Source organism: Equus quagga, chromosome 1 (genome assembly GCF_021613505.1).
Source record: "Equus quagga isolate Etosha38 chromosome 1, UCLA_HA_Equagga_1.0, whole genome shotgun sequence".
NCBI classification, from domain to species: Eukaryota; Metazoa; Chordata; class Mammalia; order Perissodactyla; family Equidae; genus Equus; species Equus quagga.
Genome location: NC_060267.1, coordinates 28,831,936 through 28,846,307, shown reverse-complemented (window position 1 = coordinate 28,846,307; position 14,372 = coordinate 28,831,936). Strand labels below are relative to the sequence as shown.

Here is a 14,372-nt window from a genome sequence, read left to right as displayed (position 1 = left end):
TTTGATGCTATCTCAGTTATGAACACATGGTTAATGGACTGGATATTTCCTGGAACTATGTTTAATGGCCTGCTTTTCAAGTTTTTATATTCAAAAATTCCCTTGAGAAATTATAAAACCAAGTATTTTTATCACACCATCTAAGCATAACAAAATTAGGAAAAGTAATAACTGGAAAGGATACACATATAAGTCAAAATTTTAATAAAAAGCATCTCATAACTTAAAAGAATAAAGGGTCCTCAGATCATTATCCTATTCTGCTAAATTTCCGCTTATAAATCTTCAATCAAGTTCAACTCTAACACCCTTGAATACGGATCAATACCAGCTCAGTGTAGGCCTCCTTTTGGGGGCCTGGACTAGTCTGAGGTCAGGTATGATTTTAAATGCCTTGACACAATTAGGACAGTTATGAAGATATCTCCCCTCTTGCTGGGGTTCCTTTTGGACTTGGTATCTCTTAGCCTCTTACATTTCTGTTTGTTTGTTTGTTTATTTATCCCAACTTGACTATTACGACATACAGGGATTTTTGCCTTACTCACCGCTATATACTTAGCACTAGGCTAGTGCCTGTTATATAGTAGGAGCTCAAAAAATGTTTCTTTAACAAATGAATGAAAGAACTTGGGATCTAGGTAATATACTCATACTCAGAGCTTAAGTGGCACAAATATCCCTGTATTCTCAGGTCCATGGAAACATCTCCAGACTGTTTGGATTCCATGAGAGATCTTGGAATGGAAGATGCTACAATCCAAGTTGAAAGGGTTAGCTCATGGTGAACCGTATTCAGAGCAGAGTGAGTTTAAACACATATACACACATAGAGCAATTTAATTTCTGACATTTTCTTTTAAGTTGGCTAGGAGTTACTAAGAGAGTGTCTGTAGTTTGGAAAAGTGAATGAAGTAGTTTTGGGAAACCTAGCATCAGAAAATGGGAAAGTAAGATAATAAATTAATGTCCTTGTGTCATTCAGGGCTCCTGGTAGTTCCCCATTTCTTTCTTTTTGTGCAGAAGTACACTTTGAAAAAAATCAAAGAGATTAAAGTTTGGTTGTATTTTTGGGGGAGGGGAGTTCTTTTTTTAAATTAAGGTATAATTGACATACAACATTATGTTAATTTCAGGCATACAATGTAATAATAATTCAATATTTGTATATATTGTGAAATGATCACAAGTGTAGTTAACATCTGTCACCATACGTGAAGAATTTTTTCTCTTGCGATGAGAACTTTTCATATTTACTCTCCTAGCAACTTTCAAATATGCAATACAGTATTATTAACTGTAGTTACCATGCTGTACACTAATTATATCCCCAGGACATATTCCTTTTATATCTGGAAGTTTGTACCTTTTGAGTTTGGTCGTTTTCCATAGTGCTAAGATAAGAGAAATATTGGATTTACCATTTCACAATTTTATTCAAAACAGAGCAAACTTCTGTGTAAACACATTAAAGAATGAATATGATTTCTCAAGTAAAGAGTAAATAATATTTTTGTTACCTACAAGAGTGTTTTTCTCCAGTATGGAGATTTCTCAAAAAATTAAGACTAGAACTACCATACAATCCAGCTATTCTGGATAAATACAGCTGGGTATTTATCCAAAGAATGTGAAAACACAAATGTGTAAAGATACCTGCACCCCTATGTTCACGGCAGCAATATTCACAATAACCAAGACTTGGAAACAAACTAGGTGCCCATCAAGGGATAGATGGATAAAAAAGATGTATATATACACAATGGAATACTACTCAGCCATAAGAAACGATGAAATCCGGCCATTTGTGACAACATCGATGGACCTTGAGGGTATTAAGCAAAGCGAAATAAGTCAGAGGGAGAAAGTCAAATATCATATGATCTCACTCATAAGTAGACATTAAAAACAACAACAATCAATAGAGACAGAGATTGCGTCGGTGGTTGCCAGAGGGGAAGTGGGGAGGGAGGAGAGCGAAAGGGGTGATTAGGCACATGTGTGTGGTGGTAGATGGTAATCAGTCTTTGGGTGGTGGACGTGATGTAACCTACACAGGAATCGCAATATGATGATGTACACCTGAAATTTATATAATGTTATAAACCAATGTTACTGCAATTTAAAAAAAAAAAGAGAGAGAGTGCTTTTCTCTATGACGATGACTAATTGGAGACCGTCCACACAATAAACTATTTTGGGGGAGTTTTTTCTAATCATTTTACGATCAAGTCAAAGAATATAAACTTACCTTTCAAATAATTAAATATTTATAGAATTGCTAAATATGTAGCAAGGTATAAAACACAGGGGGGAGGGACTAAGCTTTTACTGTTTTATATGTTTTGACTTTGCTGGTATAAGCAAGTGCACCTAGAAAGAGAAGCAGCTCTTTATTTTGTAGTTGAGTTTCTGGGACACAAAAGCATAGATGTCTTTTCCAACTCCACACTGCAGTGGACATCTGTTGTTTTGGCCTGCCCAGCATTCATTCTTCCTTTTTGCAATAACACTGACTTTCCATGGGGGAACTACTCCTTTACAATTTCAGTCTATGTGGTACAAGTGGCGGTGACCCTTGCCTGCTCAAACACACTCCCCTGAAATTCACATGTGGGCACAATGCCCAGACCTGGGAATCAGAACATCATGGTCTCCTAGCCACAGGTGCTGGTTCAGAAATGGGCGAGTGAGACTCACTCTGAGTTCTTAATAGAGCTACTGGGAAAATAGTTGTTTCTTGTGGGGACTTTGGGTTGGGTAACATGTAACCCTGAAATCTTTGGTGGCTCTCTTTGCTACCAGATAAGGGGAGCCTTTTGAGAACTCAACCAACAGAGGAAAATAGAGTCCAGAGATGGGGAGTCATAATTATAGTTGCTGGGGCACCTACGTCCTGCCATGATGGAAGGTAGACCTACCCTGGACTTCTTAGTTATACGAGCCAAGAAATTCTTTTTTGCTTAAACCATTTTGAGGTAGAATTCTGAGACTTGTAACTGGAAGAGCTCTGATTCATGTAACTCTCTCGGAGTCATCTACTTGCAGTCTGACTTGGCTTTGCAGAACCCAAGGCTGAAAGTTCTGGACTGCTGGAACTCTCTGGGAATTCCTGAGAGCTGTCCTGATGAAAGGGAGAAACTTTTGCTCTGACCTCACTGCCTCATTGCAGAACCTAATGCAGTATGTAGACAATGTCATTATTTTAAAAAGTAGGAAAGCAGGCCTGATACTCACTGGTCCACTTCCTGCCGTGAGATTCTGGAGAGCTCCCAAGGATGCTTCCTGAGTGTAGTTTCGGACACTCTTGGCGATCAAGGACAAATACATCCGTATCACGATGGAGTGCCACAACCACTCCACACCCTTGGGGTTGCTCTTTTCCTCTGGCATTGGCATGTCCTGGTATTGCTAACCACACACACAATGAAATCCAGAATTAATGCCTTCAAGTGATTTCTATATTCCATATCCAAACCCACAGACCAGAAATACTGTCCAGTCTAGAGAGACCAATAATTTGCATCATAAGAAACCCTTGAAATAGAAACGAAAAAGTAAATATGTGTTTTCTAATCACTTAACTTTTAGCCCCTGATGATTATTTCTCCCTAACACCACCACATACCTCCCAACTTTGCATTTCACAGTGAGAGAGAATTCAGAGAATTAAGCATAGGCTGCTCCAGAACAGTTTTCAGGCTGCTGTTAAACTTAAAGCTAAATTAGTCACAATCACTCTGAAGATAAGAAAAGCAGGCCTCTTCCCTCTGACTCTAGTGAAGCTGTCCGGGCCAACATCAGGATTCTAAATTTACCAGCTGTTCTCCAAGTTCACAAATAGCATGACACTCTGAGGAGTAGGAGAGGGCACATTCTTTTAGTTTTCATGAAATGCCAGTATGGACAGTATTCCTTCCCATGGGGTTTGCTTTTAGGATGTCCAAAGTTTGTTTTTAGAATGTCCAAAGCTGAATATCAGCGCTGCTTTTAATGTTAAAACACTTCATACACCATTGGCCATGTTGCATTAAGCTTATTTCCTAACCTATAGGGCATAAAGAAGTATGGTTTAGTGACTAACAATGCGAATTTGGAGTCAGATTGCTGGGGACTGAATTCCATCCCGTCCACTAATTTGCTAAATTATTCTGAGAAAATTGATTACCCTTTCCGTACCTCTGTTTCTTCATTAGTAAATGAGGATATTAAAAATACACACCGTGTAAGGTTGATATAAGGATTAAAAGAACTTAAAATAGTGCCTGATATATACTGAGTACTCAGAAATACACACACACACATACTTATTCTTTCAAACATCTCCCAGTATACCTCTTTTACTTTCCTGCTTCGACTGCCAAAACACCCAATACTTTTGTTGTTGTCAGTCTGGATATTCCGGTTTTGAATATAGATACCCTGTGAGTATCTCTCTGGGAGCTCTGTCTCCAGCTGGTAGGAGAGGTTGTGAAGAATGCACACACAGTTCTCTGTGGCCTGAGAAAAGAGGACATGAATATTGATCCCATACATAGAGGTATCCCTTTGCAGGTGTGACTTCTTCCGCTTTGGATCTTACAAGGTTTACTGGATGCAAGAGGGTGTGCTAGGACTGTGGGGTGCCTGGGGGACTGGAAGAAGTATAGCTAGAAAGGCTAAGACGAGATCGTGAATGGCCATGAGCACCATGCCAAGACATAAGGCTGAATGTTTTAAAACACTGGAGAGCCTTTCTAGTTTACTTTTTCAAGACTGTGTTAAGAACGATTCTCTATTTTAGATGCATAACTTAGCAGCCATGTAGAAAGTTGGGAAACAGAAGGAGATATTGTTTGTAGGGACCAATTGGGAGGCAAATGCAATAATCAGCATGAAAGATGTACAAACAAGGACAGCAGTAACATCAGGGAGGAGTGGATAAACCACAGGTCATTTAAGAGATAGAAGCATGTGATTTGCTGCCCAGTGGATATGGGATTTGAAGGAAGGGAGGCAGTCCAAGATTACTCAGCTTCCTGTTTTCATTTGGAGGATGGTGATAATTATTAATAAGGATTATACAGAGAAGGAGCAAATTTGAGGATGAAGGAAGAGACGAATTTAAGTTCATTGTGAACATGTAGCATTTGGGCTCCTTTCCAAGATCCACATAGAGTTGTCAAACAGATAGTTGGAACTTTGGGTCTGGAAAGTAGAAAAATGGGGCTAGATGGATTTTCATATTTCTAAGCCTCTATGGGGAAATCATAAGTTCAGCAAATGAGTTAATGAATAAAGCTAAATGCAAATAGCTACTTCAAAAATACCCTGAAGAATCTGAGTAAGACAAAATACTACTTCAATTCAAGAACTATTTAATTCTTGAATTACCTTGTCGTCCGGCTGGTAATCTGCAATGGTTCCTCTGACATAATGGACCAGTGAGTCAATCAGTCCATCACACCTTCTCATCACCTTCCTCCCATCAGGGCCAGCTGAACTCATGTTTCTATCAGGAAAAACAAACAGGCAATCGTAAGACACAGGTGGCGTATCCAATAGGCCTTTGTTTCAAAGCTTTACTTGGCACTTCTTCCAAAGTTTTGGAAAACTGGGAAATTTGTAAAAGTGTGACAGACTTATCCTGGGTTCAATAAATCATCAATTGCCTGATGGCCATTAAACCTGAAACAACTTCTAAACATATTCATATAACATGTCATCACATCAATCAAAGTCTCCTGTATACTTCTCTCCAAGCACCAAGGTCATAGCATTATTTACCTACTCTTCACCCCATTTTTGAAAGGGTAGATATGAGGCAAACATTATTGCAACTAAAAGAACAAATGGCACATTGGACATGGCAGATATTAGATGTACCAATTTGTTCCGTGTCTTAACTCAAGTAATTTAAAATTACTTAAATACTCTGGGCCTCAGTTTCCTCATTTGTAAAGACAAGATGTTGGACTATATCATTTTGGGGTTTTGTAGGTTTCAGAATAAACTATTATTGATAAATATTAAACCAGACACTCTAAAATGTGATGATCCTATAATCAAAATCGCAGAGAGATGTCACAGAAATGCAGAGTTCCACAGTGTGTAAGACCTAAGTCAACAGCATGACCTGTAAATATCTTTGCACTTAGTCTATTTCTAATTTGGCTAAGCCATGACACCTTTCTATAAACAGTAACTAAATCTACAAGAGGAGGTTGTTTCCTTATAGAGAATTGAAGTTTATCAAATACAGCAAAGTAATATATTTGGGAATCATGTTTCAAATTCAGATCATGTTGATATTATTGTGGCTATGTTCCTTTAGACTAGATTCTTCTTGTCAGCATTAACTATTTAAAATAGTTTTTTCCAAAAATGTTAACACCTCTGTTAACAAAAATAGAAAAAGAACAATGCCTTCAGGTTTATAGAATTTTGGGAACAACGCTTATCCCCTTTTGCTAACTTTAAGTGCTAAGAACTATTCCTAAAAAATTGATTAGACCAGTTTCTTTTGCTGGTGGGTAGAATACTCAAAGTATACTCAAGGCTTTTTGTCTAGAATGTCTCATTGTCATAATGAACATCAAAAGAACTACAAGTCTGAGAAATTTGGGGTCTCACTTTCTTCATCTTTAAAATAATATATTGCACTAAGTGATTTCAAAAAGCCTTTCTGCCCCAAAATACTGCTTTCAATACATATTATGAAAGAACAAATGTGCCCAGCATTACATCAAGAACTCGAGGGAACAAGGGAGGAGCACACAGCAGTGTACCCTGCTCCCAGGGAGACCATCACATCTTTAAGTTGAAACCAACGATACTTGACTGTTTTTAACCCACAAAAATGCAATTTCATGATTCCACATAATACTTGAGGAGATAAGACTAATCCACATAAAACTAAGGCTATACTAACAACTTAATGGCTACTGAATTGATACAACGAATTTTTGATTATAACAAAATCCTTTCTGTGACTTTGGTTCTCCTTTGACGTTTCTAATTAAAGATTCACTTCCTTATTTAATTTTCACTGTACCTTAAAGACTTTGATACTTTGTCCATTAAAAAAAGACAATGAATGGGCTCATAAACTGTAAATAAAACCACTTTTACTATCGTTTTTTCTCAAGCAATGATCATTTGAACCAAGATCCTCTCTATCTACTCTCTGAGCCCTTTAAGATCATGGCATCTCAGCTATTCTGCTGCTGGGTATTTATCCAAAGAACATGAAAACACAAACGCGTAAAGATACACGCACCTCTATGTTCACTGCAGCCTTATTCACAATAGCCAAGACTTGGAAGCAACCTAGGTGCCCATCAAGGGACGAATGGATAAAGGAGATGCGGTATATACACACAATGGAATACCGCTCAGCCATTAGAAATGATGACATCCGGCCATTTGTAACAACATGGATGGACCTTGAGGGTGTCATGCTAAGCGATATAAGTCAGAGGCAGAAAGTCAAATACTCTATGATCTTTCCCATAAGTAGAAGATAAAAACAACAACAAACAATCACATAGAGACAGAGATTGGATTGGTGGTTACCAGAGGGGAAGGGAAGAGGGAGGAGGGGAAAAGGGGTGTTTAGGCACATGTGTGTGGTGATGGGTTATAAATAGTCTTTGGGTGATGCACATGATGTAATCTACACAGGAATTGAAATATAATGATGTACACCTGATATTTATATAATGTTATAAACCAGTGTTACCCCAATTAAAAAAAAAAAGATCACGGGATCTTAAGAAGCTTGACAGAAACTGAAAAGCTCTTTTCCAGTCTCTTTATTTTACAGAAGGAGAAACTAAGGTCCAAAGAGTCTAAGTTACTATTCTTGGTGGCAGCAAAGGAGTGATAAAGCCAGGACAGGAGAGCTGCTCTTTATTCCGTGCCTGGGGCGGCTCCAGAGGAGCGCAAACCTTATCCAACATTCATTCAGTCTGCCATTCGTTTAGCAAATATCATATGCCCCCCCAACTCGGAGACAATGTTATCATATGTTTTAAACCTTCCCTTTGACTTTTTCAGCCTCGGTCTCAGAGAAATGGCAGTAGCTTAAAACTTTGACAAATCAAAAGGTCTGTCTTTCTCCCTAGCTAAGCCCACTACATACCTTGCAGATGGATGACTGAGCCTTTTAACTTCAGGGTGTTTATTTTGGGTGAGGAGGGTAATTGAGCTTGGCAGTACTGCCAGTTCACATGCACTGACTGTTGTCTTGTAGTTTGGTATTATCCAGACTCTACTCGCTTGAAATGGGACTTATCAGGGTTTCTGGCAGCTGATACCCTTGCTGACAGAAAGTGCATAGAAGGAACCCCACGGCTTCAGTATTTGCTCATGCATATCAAAAATAGTTCCTACCTTACTCAGCTACCCAGAAATATGAATGATAAGTGTGGATTATTTGATAGCATCCATGAGTAGAACATGAATAGAAGGACATGAATAGAGGTCAGTAGTCAGAAAGGAATTTGTTATGGTATCACTCTCAAAACAACCAATAGCTATTAGAAAATGAGATAGCCATCTTACAGTATTTTTTTCAACAGCTAATACTTAAGTTTGTGGGAGTGAGAGAATTAACATGGCTAATCTTAGGCAGAATTAAGCCTTTTACAATGTACCTCCTGAATCCTGAAAAATATTTATCTATAATGGATTCCGACATGTAGCCCAATAGAGATTTAATATGGAAAAATATCTCGAAACTGTAAGTGAAATATATCAAAACAATTATCTTGTTGAAAAGAGAATGAGCATACAGACACAGCAGTTACTCAATAAAAATTGATTATCAGAGTTACCAAGGAATATATCGGAAACGTTTCATTTCGTGTCTATGGTTTGAATTGGATTAAGCAACGAGTTAATTTCCCCTAGTACAATCTAGCAGAAGTCTGAGTAAATATGTGGGTACCTTGCAGGAAATTAAAATTGTATACTGTTGTATACTGAAATTCGAAAACCAGGTCCTTGGACTGGGGGATGGCGACTAGCGGCATGGGCCTCAGGAGATGGGCAAGTGGAGGAGGAGATAAACTACCCGACACATAAAGGCAGGACCGCTTTTGAGCCTTCACCTCCACTGGGCCGGAATGGGAGGATACCAGCTTGAACTGTAGCCTGTGTTTGATTTTAAGAAGAAGTTTTCTCGCAATACGACTTGTAAGGGGTGGGAAAAAATGGAATCTGGACCTTTGTATGTCTCTAAACAAACTTTTCATATTTAGGAGGAGTCAGGTGTTTATCTGAAAGCAAATCAGTGACTCATGACTCTCCCCAGGACCACTTATCTCACACATTCCTGAGTGTCACAGTGAAAAGGAGAAAAGAAAACCTAACACCCCGGGCCTTGCTAGAATTAAAAGGAAGAATGGTATGTCTTTGTTAAGATTAATGACAGTGTGGCTAAACTTTAAATTCATATGGCAAACCAGCGAAAGGACAATGTTAAATGATAAAAACAGATGCAATTTCGTGTGTGCTAGACGTTACAGAAGGCATGTTGCAAATATTATGATCTGTAATTTTCACAAAATTCCTGAAATTAAGGTACACCAAAATCTTGTTCAGAATCCTGACCTGTGACTCTTTTTGTTTAAAACCAAAATTATCTGCCACTTTTTTTTTTTTTGAGGAAAATTAGCGCTGAGCTAACATCCACCACCAATCCTCCTCCTTTTGCTGAGGAAGACAGGCCTTGAGCTAACATCCGTGCCCATCTTCCTCTACTTTATATGTGGGATGCCTGCCACAGTGTGGCTTGAGAAGTGGTGTGTGGGTCCACACCCGGGATCTGAACTGGGGAACCGTGGGCCGCCAAAGCAGAATATGTGAACTTAACTGCTGCACCACCAGGTTGGCCCCCATAATTATCTGCTTTTAATCAGATTTTTACTGGCCTTTCCATAAAAAGTTGTCTGTGTGTGGCTCTGTGCAGGCGTGCTGTCAAATACAGCTAGCTTGCCAGCACTGAAAGGAAGTTTATTACAACAAGGAACATCCCAGCTATGTGCATGGTGTATGGTCAACTGTCCTGGGGAAATGATGAGCTGATAAGGAATGTTTAAAGTACAAGGCTGTAGTCAGTTACCAGGACATAAGAAAGACAGACAATAATAGGGTTGGAGCCCTCAGCCCATGTGGGGGGTGCCCCGTGTGCTGTGTGATGGAGCAATTATCGATCACAGGCGATCGTTCTGGGGCGTCTCCGGGTGGGGCTCTCCTCAGAAGTGAGGGTTTTTTAGTAAAAAGCGTTTTGCAGTTTAAAAAAAAAAAAATAATAATAGGGTTGGAGTGACTCTTTTCAAGACGCTTCACCAACAAAACAAGTAGTTTTAAGAGGCAGAGTTTTTTTCTTTTTTTATATGGGGCTATTTCTATTGATAACAGTTATGGTTTCCTACTAACACACAATGTATGTGTGCATTGTATGCAAGACCCACCATCTATGGAACCAGTTTTAAAGGTCTAATGAGCATACTGAGATGGTGATCATCTCAATGATTTTAAAAAATTGTGGCTGCATCTTCGAGTTCACCAACTCGATGATAAGCTTCCTAATAATGTGCCATAAATTGTGCAGTAAGGCCCCGAGTGGTGCCAGTCAATTAAGCGCTTGGTCAGAATCCATTCTAAGACCCAACAGGCACTTGATAAGACACTGGCTGATAAGGAGGCATCCTCTTCCTCTTGTCATTTGAGATTTAGGTCCAGGTTTTTGTTTAACTCTCAGCTGATACATATCAAACAGTTGAGCCTTGTCTGTGACTAACCCACAGAAAGAGGCAGAGGCAGCTTGTGGTTGCACAGAACAAAAGGGGAGCCTCACTTGAACTGGCATAGGAACAAAAACTCCACGCCCGGAGAAGGGCTTGTCTGTGACTCTGAAGTCAACATCAGTCCCCGAAGGTATCCGCAAACATCAGCCAAAGTCAACTGTTCGGTCTGCAAACAGAAGCAGCATTGGGAGGCAGAACAAAGCTCCACAACCTACACCTCTTGTTCCTTCTAGAACAAGGAACATTAACCGAACAAAGATATGTCAGCTTCTGTTACACATCAAGAAACTAGAAGGTGGAGGAGGAGAAAAATCTCTCCTCAAAAATCCTTTAGTTCTGCTTTCCTGCATTTTCCAAATGTATTCTGAATAGTCAATTGAGCCAATAATTATCAGGTTGGTAGGCAACAGCCATTTCCTCTTGATTTAGCAGGCTGTCCGAGGGAGGGTGCCAAATTCTGTTTGAAATCAATTATAAACAGCAAACTAATTTTAAAAATATGTCCAGGAGCCACTGGAACTTGAGTAGACATTCTTGAAACCTAAAAGAGATGTCTGGGATGTCAGACTAGGATTGATGAAGATGCTCAGGCCCTAGAGTAGAAGATGATGCTCAGACAGTCTGCACCTCCAAGACACCATGAACTCTAAGCACAGGACAGCAACAAGGTCATCTGTGGCTTCATCCAAATATCTCAACCCACTCATTTGATTTGGTAAGGATAATTTCAAAAATTTAATAATAGTTCTGATTATGATGATAGTATTAAGTGTTTTGAAAAAGACTTTGAGTGTCATAAGATAAAGTTAACAAAACACTACCTCCAATTTAAGCTATACACAGATTTTTTTTTTTCTAAACATGAGGATGTTGTCAAAAGTCTCTGACAAAGATATTCTTAGGAATTTCTTTTTCTGTTCAAAGCTCAACTAATAAACTAAACTGATGCAGAAAGAGAAACAAATACAGTCCTCTTGAGATAATAAAAATTATTTTTCTGTTCCCTTCACTGACCCTTCTTCCTCCATATTATCCCTATTTATGTATTTTCTTTACCCATTATCCCTGGGCTGGGCCTAAAGTATGCAGTCACTATGTACGGACTGATTGGTAAGAATAAAGAATTTCTTTGACAAACAGAAACAGAAATGTCATATAATTCTATGAAGCACAATTTTTAATCTGGGCCAACATGCTGAAGACATGAACAGGATAGTGGAAAACTTAGTCTGAAGGGCAGGGGTCTTTGCAAAGGTTTGGCTGTACTTGTGCTGCTGCGACAATTCCAATGAGACACATACTTTTTCTTTTGTTTTGGTGAGGAAGATTGGCCCTGAGCTAACATCTGTGCCAATCTTCCTCTATTTTGTATGTGGGATGCTGCCACAACATGGCTTGATGAGTGGTGTGTGGTCCAGCGCCCAAGATCTGAATCCATGCACCCTGGGGCTGCCAAAGTGGAGCGTGTGAACTTAACCACTATGCCACCAGGCTGGCCTCAAGACACATACTTTTAAAGACATTGGGTTTGGGGCTGGCCTGGTGATGAAGTGGTTAAGTTTGTGTGTTCCACTTCGGCAGCCTAGGGTTCACAGGTTTGGATCCTGGGTATGGACCATTGTTCATCAAGCCATGCTTCTATACAAAATAGAGGAAGATTGGCACAGATGTTAGCTCAGTGCCTGTCTTCCTCACCAAAAAAAAAAAACAAAACAAAAAACCCCACTGGTTTTAGGGAACCAGAAAGGGGTGACCAGGTAAGCATGTTCATTCATATTTGTTTTGTTTGTTCATTTGCTTTCCTAACTTAATTATTGTTGAGAGTTTCAAATAATGACCTAACACCCCTGAGACTTAGCTTATAAAACAATCATTTTTTAAAATCAACATTTTATTCACTCATTTAAATACAACTTACACCTTTTAAATTTCCTTAAAGAGAAATTTACAAAAGAATTTAATTCATTAAACCACACATTTGTTTGTATATCTCAAACACCTACCCACCTTATAAAATACGGTTATGACTAACAGTGTAACATTACTAGAAATGTTGCCAACTTTATTATATATGGACTTCATACTGCTTACGTTTACACATCAAATGGAAGAGTTTAAATCATTAGCCAAATAACTGACGTTGAAGTTGATGACTCAATTGTCTTTATTTCTGAAAAAGTCGCTCTCCAGGTTGAACTATCTGGATACTTCTATCGGATTTCTGTGTTGTTTATACTGTCTCAGCTAACATCCTAGTTTTATACCAAATTATTTTCCAGAAGTAAATAACCGCATTTACATTATGATTTTTAAAAAGTAAGTTCTGTCCTGCTTTTGGATCTACATTCTTACAGAAAAGAAAAATAGTTATTTGATAACTAGGGAAATTTTTACCATCATTTGATTATTTTCTTAATGATCTAACTAATTCTTAATTATTTAAATAATTAAATAGGATTACGTGCAGGGCTAGACCAAAGAAATCCTGTTCTGTCAGGAGTATTCAGAACAAGGGATAAATGGGCAAAGGTAAATAGAACGAAAATGCATAATTAAGGAGACAGATTCAGCAAAGTTTTGAAGTCTGATATCCAGATATGCATAAAAAAAGCAATTCAAGAACACGTGATATGTTTTTTTGTGCTGCAGAAGACAGATGTAATTGAATATATTAAAAATTTACATGGGGACATTCTTTTTCCAGAGAGTGGCTGGTATTGATATTCCAAGCAAACTTGCTCTTGACCCCGTGGCTAATTAGGAACAAGACTGATAGTTAGAGCTTTTCTCTCTCTAGGTACAGTTTGCCTTCTCTCACCACTCCCCACCCCAGCTAGATTTACAGCAATAAGCGACAATGGAAGTTTCTTTTAAGACAGTTATAAATTTTAGTACATATAACTATATTATACATTCATCAAAACACATTTACTACACCATGACATGGGGAAAAGTGAAGTTTAAGTGACTTGCAGGAGAAATGCATTACCAATTGTTTTTCCTCTTAATTGCCATAAAATATAATTAAGAAAAAGGTGTATGTTTTATAATGTGCTAGAGTAGTGTTTTGCCATTTTGTCCCATCATCCTAAACAAAATGGCAAATTCTGGGGTGGCCTTTACAATGCAGAAACAGTCAGATGGCGGCAATAAGATAAGGCAGCAATTTCATAAGCCTTTCTCCTAAGTAAATGGTTAACAAATGATAGGAACTTAGGAAAACAACTTTTCAGGGCTGTATGAATTCATATTTTTAATATGACTATATTGAAAAACGACAGAGATGAACTAGTGATAGAATGATGAGCTAAAGATGAAAAGGGACATTCAAACACCTGCTCATCCTTTAACAGCTCCTTAAATGTGACTCTCTAGTCAAGAATTTTCCCAGCCCCCAGGCAACATCAGTTAAGCAATTCAATGCCTCCAGAACATGTTTCTGGTACCTCTTTTACGCTTCTGCTTCTTATCGAATGTACTGTGATTATCTCTTAGGTGCCCATCTCTCTCACTAAACATGGAGATCCCCCAGGGCAAAGAGAAAGGTCCCACTCCCCTTTGAGATTTCAGAAATTTAAA

General features: G+C 38.6%; 1 protein-coding gene across 1 annotated transcript in view; it reads right to left on the bottom strand.

Annotated features, from left to right (window-relative positions):
• The window catches only part of PKP2 (plakophilin 2), an 84,132-nt gene that overhangs the window by 16,744 nt on the left and 53,016 nt on the right, over positions 1–14,372 (bottom strand). The window contains exons 7-9 of the mRNA XM_046681695.1: positions 5,374–5,491; positions 4,336–4,500; positions 3,238–3,411 (exon numbers count right to left, since the gene is read on the bottom strand). Coding sequence (XP_046537651.1) covers positions 3,238–3,411; positions 4,336–4,500; positions 5,374–5,491 — 457 coding nt within the window. The remainder of the gene's footprint in view (positions 1–3,237; positions 3,412–4,335; positions 4,501–5,373; positions 5,492–14,372) is intronic.